The following is a 15302-nucleotide window of genomic DNA, read 5'->3' as shown; positions in this document are numbered from 1 at the left end:
TCTGTACAAGAGTGGAGATATTTAATTGATTATTTTTGGTAATAATATCGGTGAAGTTGAAATTAGATATTTGTGAGTAGACATTTATTGACACAAAATTGTACATTTTACACACTTTCAGATATATACAGATATGTTTTGATTGGGCCTGAAAATAGACTAGTATCCGGTGCCTGATAAATCTTTTTCTGGGCATTGGACATGTATTAATCAAATCAATAAAATCAGTGCTGTACAAAATGACAGGCATCAGATATTTTGTGCCTGACAAAGCCCGAATTTGTGGCTGACAATATCTGTGTTAGGTGCCTTATTTCTGGGCTTTGTAATCATTATGTTTGACAAGATATCGACTTGGCCAACATCGGTTAGAAATGAAATGGCTCTGAAATGATCACTCAAATTTGCACTTATTTTAATTGATTAAATATTTGATAAACAATTTCATCTGAACCATGAAAGGAAATATGGGAATATAAACAAATGAAAGGAAAAGGGGTTTGCCAGTGCCTTACTCCGAAAGTCATCACAGCCATCATCAAACGTTGGACCTGCAGATTAGCAAGTTAGCTCCTTACTCACTGACCCAGCACGGTCCCCAGTATCCTAATCAATTGTTGTTTATTCAAGTTTTGGGATCTTTCTAAGATATCTTTTCTCTTCGAAGATACTGGACAATACATATCATTTTACCACTGAAAGTTGTGTTATGTACAATGTGTGTTGATGTTGTTTAAATAGAAGCGATTGCCTTTTTAAATGTATGTGCCTTAATTATTTGAACCATCCATCGTACCAGGCGAGACGTAGAAAAGAAGAAGACATGAAGAAAAAAGGAAAGAGAAAGGGATTGGGAGGTTTGTCCCCAGAGAAGAAGAAGATGCTAAAGGTATGACCTCTTACTAACCTTTCACCTTTGAACTCTCACCTTTCACCTTTAGACCTCCAGCTAACTAACCTATGTAATACCACTGTCTTTTTTGATTCCATATTTGAAATGGAGTCAGATAAGATATACTAAAACTAACTGAATGGAAGGTATATAGCCAATATCAATATGGGATGACTTTTATTCAATTCATTTTTTTTTCAATGCAGTGATTCTTTTTTTTAAATGATCAAACAGACTATCTAAGTCTTAATTAAGGTAAGAAAACAATCAAAAGTTTGGGAACAAAAACGTATAATTTGAAATCAATAGATTTTAAAAGAACAATTTCAAACTGTTGCTAAATACTCTTTGGGGAAAGTTCACGAATTTGAGGTAAGATAGTTTGCTGTAGTTCCCTTGCCCATACCTCTTCTGTCCTCAGAGCTCAGTATTACCCATTGTGGTGAAGTGTAAGTATATTTTACTTTCTCTATGTTCTAAGTCTAGCATATATTAAATATATCTATACATCTATTAATGAGGCAAATGCTTTACTTCTTTCGAAGAAAATAATTACTTATCGATTAATCTAATTCTAGAAACTAAATGTAAATAACAGCTTCTAACAGATGTTGCTATTTATGTACCGTAACTAACAAAACATTAATTTTGTACATTAATTTCATAGGCATTGCTTTATTTATTTTCACTACCTCTGTTAGAAAACAACTAAATCAATTTACTGACAAATTTATTTTTTCAGCGCTTTTATTACTTTTATAACTTTTCACAAAATTTACACTTTGCTGTTCTAACTTGACTTTTAATATTTTTCTTTCAAATCTAGTAGACCAATAATATTATTGAGTTTTATCAAATTCTTTCATATTGATATTCACAAAATTTACACTTTGCTGTTCTAACTTGACTTTTAATTGAGTTTCATCAAATTCTTCCATACTGATATCTGAGGTTTTTAACTTTTAGATAATAAGTCTGACATTTCCCTCAATTCCTAACCAAGATTGATCCGAAATTTTCGCATAAAATTGCATTGATTGTAAAATTCTATTACATGATTTGAAACGGTCCAGAGAAATTCCTCACAGCTAAATTTGATGTTTACTACCAAGTACAGACAATTAGGAAAACTTTAAATATTTTAATATTTTATGAATGTATTCTTTGCAGAAACTCATCATGCAAAAGGCAGCAGAGGATCTTCGTAATGAAGCCAAGAAAAGGGCAGAAGAGAAGGATACTTATATTAATGAACGTGTTGAACCCCTTAGTATCGATGGTCTTAGTCAAAGTAAGAGACTTTATTTTATTTGAACATTCAAATCATGCAATAAAAGGAAATAGCATTTCCCATAAAACCATAGAAAAGATTTTAGAGCGTTTTTGAAAAATCTGTCTTCAGTAGGACGTTAAATCCCATTTCATTTTGTTGGGAAGTTAAACCTATTCCCATATGTTTGAAATCTAGATATCATAATTAGTTAATATGTGTGACATCCAAGGTATGCATTGTGCCAAAAGTAAATTAAAATTGTTCAAAGGTTTGGTCAACAATGTTCAGATCGGGCAAAGGTGACCTCTAGAGTTCTTCAAATGTCACAAGGGATCGGTTGTTGAGACATTTTGGATGTAAGCATAGCCATATTATCAGTGATTTTAATTTGCATATCATGAACTTTATTCTTAGGTAGCATATATGAAGCTTATATATGGGGAACTCAAAATTCTAATTTTTTACAAAAAAGAAACCTGCAAACTTTGCCTTTTTTGATAATTTCAAAATTAGTCAAAACATATCTCAATAGAGCTTTTCTTGTTGCAGTCTGGTGGCAGCACCGTTCAGCCCTGTAAGTTTCAAAATAGAGACAAAACTTTATATGACATTGCTGTCTAGTCATTCGGATGGGACGAAAAAACAAGGTCCTGTGTACAAGATCCCTTGGCCGTTGGAATTCGATAGTGCCACTGTCCTGGCAAAATTTCCAGCAGAGCACATTGTATGGCGTATCCCCATCTTCATTAGCCTTGTCGGAGCAGAACAGTTGAATGTTAAACTCTATTTCATTTTCATTTGCTTCCCAATCCATTCGTTCCTTGATTGCTTCATCCATCTATTCGTTATTTCTGTGAAATAAAATATGATTTGCCTGTTTAAAAGGTAATCTTAAGGATTATGTTGAGAAACTTTACGGAAAGCTGTGCAAGCTGGAAGAGGATATATACGACTGGGAACTTCGTCTTAAAAAGCAGGAATTTGAGGTAAGGGAAAAAAGAGTCGATTGTGAGTTATTCAGGTTGATATATTTCTCTAATTTGATGTTATTTTTCGTCATTAGGAGATTTGAGATTATTAGTACAGAAGCTACAGAAACATTATGAAAAACTAGAGGAAGAAGTATACGATTGGGAAATCAAAATACGAGAAAAAGAAACTGAGGTTTAAAAAGATATTCAAGCATTTTATCTTAATTAATACCTTAACTCTTTATTTTCTCTATTAATAAATCTATTTTAAATTATTAACTCATAACTTTTTAATCAAAACGGGACAAAATAATAAATTTCATTATTAACCATTTTTCTAAAATTAATATCTTTATTTATTAACTTTCTATATTCTTTTTTGAAAAATGAAACATGTTTTAATAATATATAAACACAAGAAATTATTTTCTTATTATTAACAACTTATTATTAATATCTCAACTTTTTATCTAAATCATCTCTTTGTCTTTATTAACAGTATAACATCCTTTTCTTAATGAACCATGTTATTTTCTAATTGAATAACTAATTATATTATTTTTTAATTAAATAACTAATTATATATTATTTTTTGATTCTTACAAATGGCATGTAGAAGAAGGTTTGAACATTCACAAAAAAAAAAAAAAAAAAATACACACATGGTATACGGTTCATGGATATAACTACTTCTCTTTTATTTAATATCAGGTTATACTTTCTGTTAAATTCACTTGAAAACTTGAGGTATATGTGTTACAATGCGTTATTAAAAAAACAGACAAGTAATTATATCCATGATATCTACATTTTTTTGTAGTGAATATATAATTTCTTTTAATTATCTGTGTTAAAAGAAATAAACCTTTTGGCTTCACTATTGTGCATTACAAAATGAATACAAATGCATAATTTGTATTATATTTGCAGTGCTAACTGCAGTTGATATTAACTTCTTTGAGCTTTATTATTGTAATAAACTATAGCACATACTTATGGAAAAACAGCTACTTCTAAGTTTATTATTGTACTTGATTATTTTCTGACTGGGGTAGTCTTAATGATCATCAGCAAAAACATTTCAAATAACTTAGAGCTATGTTTAATATTTATTCCAGAACCACAAAAAGCTCAAGGAAGTTTGAGTCAATAACATATAAAAAGCGAAAAAATATACTTATAATTTTTTTAAAACTTTATATGATTTATGTAAGTGGTTGCTTTTAAAAGAAATTTTTGAATACTGGTAATACCTAAATTGTTTAAGCAGCTTTTAGTAAATGACTGAGAATAAAACAGGACACAATAATATATAATACAAGTTACTTGTACCTTGTCGAAACATTGCCAGAATTAAACATCCAAGTTACTTTTATTCCATATAAATGTTTCATATGATTTAACAGATATCTAGCCATTAAAACAATATATTACAGGCCTCTTCTTGGACGGGGGATAAGCCAGTACTGATCAAACCAATCTTATTAAAATACAGATCTATATCTCGTTTCGTCTTTTTTATACTTTCGATGTCCTACACTACATGAAGATCTGAGCGGTTGTAGTGGAAGGTCGCGTCAGAGGTGATACAAGCGGCTTTTGACCCTATGACGTCAGACATTTGATTAACAAATCTGCGTTGATGTTTTTAGTGGTTTACCGACAGTTCTGTGCACCTCACGCCAAAAACTTGCCATAGCAGACCACATCATTCAGAAGGCGGGTTATACAACAACTCTTCCAGATGAAAGTGTAGTAAAACGAAATTTTGAACTATAAAAAACGAAATGAAATAGGATCTGTGTTTTAATCAGATTGTGATCAAACTATTTATCATTTTTTCTTTTAGGGGATAAATTGTTTTAGTTCATTTTGTTTGATTTTGTTTTCGTAATTAAATGAGTTTATTTCAGTTTAAATCAAGCCATGGAAAATTTGATATTTTCTGGAAAATTGCAAATGACGCAGAGAGCTTTCAATACTAAAGAATTCATTTCAATAATTATGCAATTAATTCTGAGTGATGATGTAATTATAGTTGAATATAATTTGATTAATGACCGCTGATGTTTTCTTTTTTAAAATCTTTTTTTTTCCAACCATTTATTTTCAGATAAATGACTTAACAGTAAAAGTTAATGATACTAAAGGCAAATTGTAAGTAGACCTACATACATATTTTAGAATTGACTTTGGTAATGATAGGCAAGTTGGATACTGAGGTATAGGAACCAAATGTCAACGACAGTCAAAAGCCAATTGTTATATCTACAGTACACAGTGCAATATTAACCCATGACAGGGCCCCTAGGCATCAAGTTTTTTGGGGCCCCCAGATAACCTCCCCCGCCCTCCACCCACGACTTTCACACACTCCTTGTCACATACAACCGGGGATACAAAACCATGCCAGTTGACTCAATGACAGGCCTTATGATACAGCGAGCGTGCTAACCATTTGAATCCCCGGTTGTACGTGACAAGGAGTAGGGTCCCCTGTCCAACCTTCTGGGTTTTCTCCGGGTCCTTCGGTTTCCTCCCACTGCTAAAGACACCTACGCGCAAGCAAATTATTGAAATAAAATTAAACCACATGTTAGTCCCGAAATGACCTCGTTTGTGTCGAGTGGACATTAAACCCCATCTCTCTCTCTCTCTTGGCATCTCTTGTAACAAAAAGATTCCAATAAATTAATTTCAGTGACGTGCAGGGAGCATTTGCTGTATCGATAGTGTTAGGAAAAAAACGTTGCATGGGCCCCTGCTTTTGATGCGGCCGGGTTAACGTCCACTCAACACAAACTAGCCAATTTCGGGACTAACTAAACCATAATTGAAATTAAGAATAAACCATTTTTTTATGTTTTACAGTATGAAACCAGTTCTACGAAAGGTCAATAAAACCGAGAGCAAGTAAGTAAAATTCTTAAAGATACAGTATGTAAGGGCTAAATCTGCCTGTAATCAACTCTCTAGAGCATCGGATGGCTGAGATTTAAATGGATTTAAACACCTACGAGATTGAAAAATTTAACGATAAAATGGATAATCAAGACTTAAGTCTCGATTGACAAATACTGTTGCTATTGATAATAAACGATGCTACATCTACACTATATCTTTAAACAGTGATAACTTCACTCAGAATAAAGAAATTTGAATGAAATTTTCAATATAGCAAGAACAGACATTGTGTTTAGCTATGGACAAATGCTGTACAATTAAAGTTTCGAACACCAAATGTGATTATAAACATTTTTTGCCTTGGCACAGTAGAAATATGCAATTTGATTGGATAAGACTATGGAACACATTCAGTTTGTTTGTGATTGATAGAGGTGTTTGTCATAACATTTGTGACACTCTTTCTTTATTTAAAATTTTATTTATTATTTATTTATTTCAGATTCGCCAAATTGGAAAGGAAAGAACATCGTGACTTCCGTGGTAACCTTAAATCTACTGGTCAGAATAAATATAAATTAGAAGAGGAAGAAACGGTAATTAACATTTTTTATATAGGCACACCCACATTCCTCTATTATTATCACTCCATTCTTTCCATTGGTCTATTTCAATAAATGTTCATGTTGTTATCTAGCCGTGAAAATATGTGATCCTACTATCCAATATTTAAGATATAGTGAGCTTTTTAAAATCAGTCACAAGTCATATACTCAATGGTTTCAGATGCAGTTTGTAATAAACAAAGAAAAACATCTTATAGTGGCGGATTCACAAACGTCGAAATAATAATACAAAAAAGTGCTGAATGGACTAAGCAGGCATAAACAACTGTCATTCAATTTGGACAATTCACATATTTCACCGAACATAATTGATTAGAAATAACGATCAATTTTTGCAAAACTGATAATAAATCACTTTATATTCATTCATATCATATTGATTGATATATGCTTTTAGACACATTTTCTCTATTATCAGGTTCCAAAAAATATAGAGCCATACACCCTTTAAATGAAGATCAGTGGCTTAGATATTCGGGTGTGTCATATTTCTGTGCTTACTTCCCTTGCATTTCTTGTAGTCATGGCAACCTGATCTATTTGACAATAAGAATGCAGTTAATGGTACACAATTTATCTGTCTTATGGTACAATGTACAATTATTATCATTCTTTAATTTCAGAGCAAAACTCCCGACTGGCGTCAAACCCTTAAAGGTAAAGAAGAAGGGGAAGAATCTGTGCCGGCTGAGAGTTGAAGAATGAATAGTTCCGATCCTTTGTAAAACCCTTTAATATATCAACAAAAAAGACTTGCCATATTTTTTAATCATTCTCTTAACCTTGGGGTTACCGGTAAACTAGCTAACAGAATAAGATATTATGAATGTGTATAGAATCGAGATACAAATCCTTAATATTATATAACATTTGTCTCGTGTAATCATGGCCCCTAAAACTAGCATCTTAAAATACATTCTGATCTTTAAATGTGACATTAATTTAGTAACCATAGTGACAAGAATAATCATAACAATAGTAGCCATAGCAACGATAACGTCTCGCCTGATTTCGATCCGATTCTTTCTTCAAATTATGGTAGTAGAGATTGCCCAGTAATTTCGTTTCTATTGTCAATTTAAAGTTTGTCATGAACATTAAATATGCGCATAATTAAAATAAATGTAAATTGTTCCATGAACATTCAATATGTGCATAATTAAACAAATTTCAGTTATGCCATAAACATTAAATATACACATAATTGAAATTTTGCAATGAACATAACATATGCACATAATTCAAATAAATTTAAATTTAGCCATATGCGCAAAATTAAGAGAAATATTTTAAGGTGCTACGGTAATTTGTATTTATGTCATGTCGTGAAATAGTTATATGGGGGTACTGAAGAACTATGTGGATAGCTAGATAACAGAAAACTTTTGTTTTTATAAGCAGAGCTAATTAAAAATAATTCTTTTCTTCAAATAAATTTAATCTGATTAATATATTTCTTATTTATTTTATTTAATTTAATTAATTTATTATTTTTAGACTTTTTTGTCAAGTCCAAAAAAAAAAGAAAATAACTTATTTGAATTGCATTTCTGTACTCGATGGTTATTTGACTAGGTTATAAAATTGTCTTAAATAAAAATTATTATGTAAGTTTGTGTAATTTTTGTTAATTATTTTATCAGAATTATTATAATTTGATTAACATTACATTTTGTAAAAGCTGTTTGGGTAATTTCACCCAAATATTTCTGGATAATTGTTTTTGTTGAAAATAATTAGGAAATTTTATAACAAGTTTTCGTAATGTTTTGTCTATTTCTTTAATATTTCAGATTTAGTCTTTTATTAGATTTGACTTGAGGTTGCTTGATGTGTCGTTGTAAAAATATTTAATCAAAAAAATTACTGTAATTAAAAATAATTAATATTTTTTAAACTTAGTGTTACAAAGATATTCAGTATGAAAGAAAATTTAATCGTCCAATATTTGTGTGTACGTGTGGATATAGTATTATCTGGTCGTTTCACGTTGAAAATCCACGTTAGAGACATCGTTTTCGTGTCTTTGCCGTTATGTTTTCAATGTAAGAATAAAGTCGGCTCCTCTTCATAGAAAAGTTGTGATTAATGTATATAAAAAGGCATCAAATTGTAATGATGCAATAATGTTGTCTTATATATTTCAATTATCTCCCTTTATTTAGTATAGGCTGCTTGAAGATTGATGTCGAAGTCAACTTTGCTTTTTAATTTAATTGGGTGCATAAAAAGAATTAAGCCATGGTGCTGCAATGATATTAGCCATTGCAGAGAGGCAAATGATGATTAACCACAAAGTTCTTCAATTATCTTGCAGTTGGCACTCAAACAACTTTTGGTCTCTTTTAAGGGAAGGTGTCTTCTGCTCAAAACTCAATTAAATCACTAACCAAAGTTGATTTGCCATGTATATATGAATTATCTGCCCTTGGCGTATTTATTTTTAGATGGTTTGAATCAGGTTTTAAAAATATGACACATGAAGTTGTTTAACATGACGTAGAGACTTATTTTAACCAGTCCCATCGGCATGTCACCCTGGTGTCACTGACTGACATGTCATGTCATCCTGATGTCACTATTGTAATATTTTGTCACTTCAATCCCTTAGGGTACTAGCAATAAAGCTCTTGTGATTAGAAAGGATAAAATAAAATTTTAGAAAAAAATACAAAAAAAATGGAGTTCTGTTATTTTTTGTTTTTGTGCATGATATAATGTGTGTGTGAGGGGCAGAAAAATGGGGTTTAACATCCACTTGACAAAATAAAGGTCATTTCGGGATTAACACAGGGTACTATTTTGCTTCAATAATTCAGCAATGAGAGGAAACCGAAGAATCCAGAAAGAGAAAGAAATGGGGTTTAATGTCCACTTGACACAAACTACAGGTCATTTCGGGACTAACATATTTTATTTCAATAATTCGCTTGCGTGTAGCGGTCTATAGCAGTGGGAGGAAACCGGAGAAAACCTACGAGGTTGGACAAGCGACCCTACTCCTTGTCATGTCCAAGCTAGGAATTGAAACCACGCCAGTTGACTCAATGACAGACTTTATGAATCAGCACGCACATGCTAACCATTTGCCCATCCAACCCCCTCAAAGAATCCGGAGAAAACCCACAAGGTTGGATAGGCTACCCTACTCCTCATCACATACATGTTGGGAAATAATGACAGACCTTATGATCTATAGTGACTCAATAGAACCCTTAGCCCACTTAACCCTCCAGTGAGTGAGAGAGTGAGTTTCATATCCACTCTGAAAAAACTGTTACAAACCAGTTAATTGTTGGACTGAAATTTTTATTGATATATTTCACCTGGGTTTTTAACCAAGTTTTTGAACGTTCTTCCATAAATTGTGAATCCCCCTGCAATTTTTTATTGAGAATTGCTAAATTTTATGCTGTTTCTGCACAAATCATGGCTTTGAATTTTAAAGTTTTGAAAAGACAGAGAGAGACAGAGAGAGTTTATCATCCACTTGACACAAATTATGTCATTTCGGGACTAATATCGTTAAATTTTATTCCAATAATTTGTTTGCGCATAGGGGTCTTCAGCAGTGGACCCGGAGAAAATCAATGAGGTTGGATAGGCGACCCTACTCCTTGTCACATCCAAGCTAGGAATTGAAACCACACCACTGACTCAACGAAAAATTCTGAATAAACTTGCACACATTAACCATTCGACCACCCCACCCTTCTTTACCATTAGAAGTGGAAAGAAACCAAGTGATCATTGTCACATAAAAGTGCTGGATCGTACTTGCTACTTGTGATGGTTAGACCACCTCCTTTACCATGTGGATATTGGCTAGTCGCATAAAACTCAGAGCTTCCCCCATCCCTAATTGTACAGTGGGTATCATCAAGAATCGTACATGTCAACAATAAAACATTGCCACCAAAATCCCTACACACTGATGTGGAAGATCCCTAAACACTGGCTCTGGATGTGGAAGATCTCTACACACTGGATGTGGAAGATCCCTACACACTGGTGGTAGATGTGGAAGATCCCTACACATTGGTGGTGGATGTGGAAGATCCCTACACATTGGCAGTGCACTACACATTGGCAGTGGATGTGCCCACTGCACAGTGTATTTAAACTCAAAACAAAGTAAAAGTTCAAAGTTTATTAAAATAATAACCGCTGAACTCAATCCCATATTTGAAACACAGTGAAATTCACAACAGTCAACCGATGTACATACTAAATCATATATGTATTAGAAAAACAGTTTACTGAATGGGTTTAGATATCCGCATCTAACCGCACATTAACAAATTCACGGAATTCACTGGTTTTCAAGTTGTTTGGGGTCACATCCTCAAACAAATACCGAATAAACCGTCCACACTTGGAAATGACAACACGCCATCATTATATTTTTACCGCGAACTCTCAAACCGAGGCTCGGATTAAGACCGCCAGTAAGATTTTCCGAAAACCAGTGAAACCGAAAGTAGACATCAAACTCTACCCTTATACATTTTACAAAATAACACTATTAAACATATACTAAAGGGATATGGTAGCTACACCAGCCCCTACATAAAAATGACAGTAAACATTTTTATGTACAAAAAAAAACCAATTAGCTACCATTTTAATTCTTATGGCTAACTCAATAATAAATACAAATTACAGATTTCCAAACAGTTACTTTAACATACATGTACATCAATAACTAATTATCTAAGATAACAGGTTCGTCCAATTCAAGTAAACATACTTTATGAATTGGTCGAGTAAGAACCACATAACCATCTTTAATATTAGCATCCTTGTGATGCTTTGCACAAGTCGCAACGGTTGCTTTTGTTTTAAGCTTAACGGTGCGCACAAACCCATCCTTAGACACAAATACTTCCACAATTCGAGCCAAGGGCCACTGACCGCGTGGGTAATTATCATCCGCTAAAAGCACTAGATCCCCAATGCAAATGTTACGTTTGGCGTGATTCCACTTAGATCGTTCCAATAATGTAGGCAAATATTCCTTTACCCATCGGCGCCAAAAAACATCACTCAAATATTGAGCCTGTTTCCATTTACGTTTTAAATATAAGTCCTTCTTTTCGAATATACCAGGGGGTAAACTATTACTACATCTAAGATGCAACAAATGATTTGGTGTTAAAGGCCCGTCGTCTAAAACACTATCACTGTTTCTCGTTAACGGCCTACTATTCAAGATAAACACCACTTCAGCTACAACAGTTAATAAAACTTCATCCGAAACTAACTGTTCCTTTAATACAGATTTTAATATTTGGCGTACTGAACGAATCATTCGCTCCCACACACCACCCATGTGGCTGGCCGCAGGTGGATTAAAATTCCAAGTTATATTCCGCTGAACACAAAATCTAGAGAGTTTAGACTGATTAAAATCCTTAAGTGCCTCTTTAAGTTCCTTATCCGCGCTTGTGAAATTCGAACCATTATCGCTCCATATCTCCTCTGGTTGACCACGAACACTAACAAATCTCCGTAAGGCATTTATCATAGAATCCGTGTTTAGTGAATGTGCAATTTCTATATGCACAGACCTTGAAGTCATACAAGTAAAAAGGCAGCCGTACCTTTTCACAACACTTCGTCCCTGTTTCACTAACAAAGGTCCGAAATAATCAATTCCAACGCACGAAAACGGTGGTTTATCAGCAACAAGTCTTTGTTTCGGTAAATTGCCCATAAACTGAGTTTCGGTTGGCTTAGATCTCCTCTGACAGGTTACACATTTTGAAAGTATCCGTCTTACCGCTGATCGGCCTTTTATTATCCAAAACTTCTGTCTTAAAGTGGCAAGAACCGTTTCTTGTCCCATATGACCGACACTAACATGACACTCTCTAATTATTAAGTCCGTAACCGAGTGTTTGTATGGCAAAATTACTGGATGTTTCGCCAATCCATCAATTGAAGCATTCTCCAATCGACCTCCAACGCATAACAGTTCATTTTCCAGTTGAGGATTCAATTTAACCAACGAAGATCCAACTTCCTTTAATGACGATTCATTAGACTCAGATTCTAAACTTAAAGCTTTATACGTCTTTGGAAAATCTCCTTTCTGGACAAATTTAATTATTTGCGATTCGGCATAACTTATTTCTTGTACAGACAAATATTTTAATAACTGTCTTGGTTTACTCCCGTTTAATCGTTCCGACACTTTGTCTCTTAAAATAGTCTTTAGACGTATCAGATAAGCAACAGCTCTTTTTAATTTCCACCAAGATGAAAAATATTCAAACAGTTTATCAAACAAAGTTCTGTCCGGGACATTAACCGTAGCATACACTTGAGCTTCTTTACGTATTTCTGGATCAGTATCCATCATTTCAGGAATGTTCACTTTATCCGGCCAAAACAACTCATCACGATACAAAAAGTCAGGTCCCGTTAACCACCTATCGTTTTGAATAAACGATTTCATCTTTAACCCTTTAGACCCGTCGTCAGCGGGGTTAATGTTCCTGTCAATGTACCTAAATTGAGAGGGGTTTGAACCTAAATGAATAACGGTTAACCGGTTTGATTCAAAAGTGTGAAAACGTTTAGTTTTATTGTTAATACACTTAAGAACCGACATTGAGTCAGTCCAATACACAACTTTGTTAATTTCAAAGTCAATTTCACTCTTTATCAAGTGACACAATTTCACGGACACAACAGCAGCCGATAATTCCAACCGAGGAATTGATATCTCCTTCAATGGAGCTAACCGAGCCTTGCCCATTACAAAAGCACAATGGATGTTCATATCTCTATCTACACATCGTAAATAGGCTACTGACGAATACCCTACTCTCGAGGCATCCGAAAAAACATGTAACTGAATATCTACAATATCACTTGAGTCTTGTAATTTATAACACCGAGGAACTTTAATCTCCGATAAACGATTCAAATCATTTAACCATCTAATCCACTGATTTTTATCAATGTCTGGAATTGAATCATCCCATCCTAATTGTTTCCTGCTTAACATTTGCAGCAATAGTTTGGCTTTCATAAGAAAGGGCGCAACAAATCCGAGGGGGTCAAACAGTGAATATGCAACCGAAAGAATACCCCTACGAGTCATAGGCTTGTTTAATGCGCTATTAGAAAGTTTATCAGCATTTTCCCAAACAAAACAATCCGATTCGGTATTCCACTTGATACCTAAAGTACTTTGGGTTGGCAACTTTTCAATGTCAAGGTTAACAACGGATTTTGCTCTCTCCGCTTCCGGAATGGTGGCTAAGAACTGTCTATCATTGCTACACCATTTAGTTATGTGGAATCCACCTAAAGACAAAAGTTCGGTCACTTCGTGATACAGCTTGGTTGCATTTGCTATAGTGTCTACCGATTTCATTAAGTCATCCACGTACATGTTATTTAGAACAGTCGAGATTGTTTCCGGATTAAATTCACTTTCATGAGTTTTGGCACACATTTTCAGACAAAAGTTCGCTATACAGGGAGAAGATGTTGCACCAAAAATATGTTTAATCATCCTATATTCTTCAACAGAACTAGACAAATCACTGTCTTTAAACCACAAAAATCGTAAAGCATCACAGTCCTTCGGGTCCACACGGACTTGGTGAAACATGGCCTCGATGTCCGAAACAATACCAATCTTATCCTGCCGAAATCGTAAGAGAACACCAGTTAACTGATTCGCTAAATCCGGTCCTTGAAGCAATTGATCATTTAAAGATGTATTGCGAAATATACTAGCACAATCAAACACAACCCTGACCTTATCAGGTTTTAAAGGGTGTGTTACCGGGTGAGTCGGTAAATACCAAACTGGCGATGTCGTGTTCACATCCTCTGCTGGCACTAATTCAGCATGACCACTGTCGATGTAACCTTGAATGGTATCCTTATACCGATCAAATAACGTTGGGTTTCGTAGAAATCGCCTCCTTAACCCGTTTAGTCTGTTTTCAGCCACGGTCCTGTTATTTGGAAGATAGGGAGTCACGCTTTTCCACGGAAGGGCTACTTGGTAGTGGTTATCAACTTTAGTTAAACTGTTTTCTATAATTTCCAGAGCTCGCTTATCACTAACCGACATTCCTACTTTATTATCAACTTCAAGATCAGCAAAATCTGTGGTCCACAAACGATCAAGTTGATGTTTTAAAAGTTCATCCGAATCTGTTACCGGTTCGACTTTTAAATAGTTTACTGTAAAATCATCACAACTTTTCGAGTCATTTAAAGGTCCAAGAATCATCCATCCCAAATTATACCGAACGGCAATCGGATCATGTTCATTTCCTGAAGAGCGAGATTCAAGGGGGATAAACAAACTGGGATTCTCCTTTAATCCAACTAATAAACTTACTTCAGGAATATCGACGTGTCCCAACGAAATATCATCTAAATGGGGATAACTCTTGATATCATCCGTCATCGGGATACAATTTTTAGTAATAGGTAAGTTTTTAACAGTTTTAACATTTTCTAGTTTATACGACACAGTTCCGTCTAACGATGAAACAACAATATCAACATTTCGGCTGGTAATTTCCGTTGAACCGGTCACACCAGTCAAGGTAAGTTTTTGGGTATCATCATTCTCGTGGATCTCCACGTTGTTTTCAGCACAT

The 15302-nt window shown here is 34.1% G+C and overlaps 1 protein-coding gene across 12 annotated transcripts in view; it reads left to right on the top strand.

The window, feature by feature from the left end:
- The window catches only part of LOC126824069 (troponin I), an 82391-nt gene extending 73045 nt beyond the window's left edge, over positions 1-9346 (top strand). For 11 of the 12 annotated variants that reach the window (XR_008788458.1, XR_008788457.1, XR_007681448.2 and 8 more), the window contains 7 exons: positions 800-889; positions 2063-2183; positions 3229-3329; positions 5250-5293; positions 6008-6049; positions 6543-6636; positions 7290-9346. Coding sequence is in view for 7 of the 12 variants with exons in the window: in XM_050553247.1 (XP_050409204.1) it covers positions 800-889; positions 2063-2183; positions 3229-3329; positions 5250-5293; positions 6008-6049; positions 6543-6636; positions 7290-7364 (567 nt within the window). In the remaining 5 variants the exon portion in view is untranslated. The remainder of the gene's footprint in view (positions 1-799; positions 890-2062; positions 2184-3228; positions 3330-5249; positions 5294-6007; positions 6050-6542; positions 6637-7289) is intronic. The other variant, XM_050553244.1, reaches the window with a different exon arrangement.
- The last annotated feature ends 5956 nt before the right edge of the window (positions 9347-15302 follow it).

This window comes from Patella vulgata, chromosome 6 (genome assembly GCF_932274485.2).
Source record: "Patella vulgata chromosome 6, xgPatVulg1.2, whole genome shotgun sequence".
Lineage (NCBI taxonomy): Eukaryota > Metazoa > Mollusca > Gastropoda > Patellidae > Patella > Patella vulgata.
The sequence above is the reverse complement of the archived record's forward strand: the minus strand, read 5'-3'. Positions and strand labels throughout refer to the sequence as shown.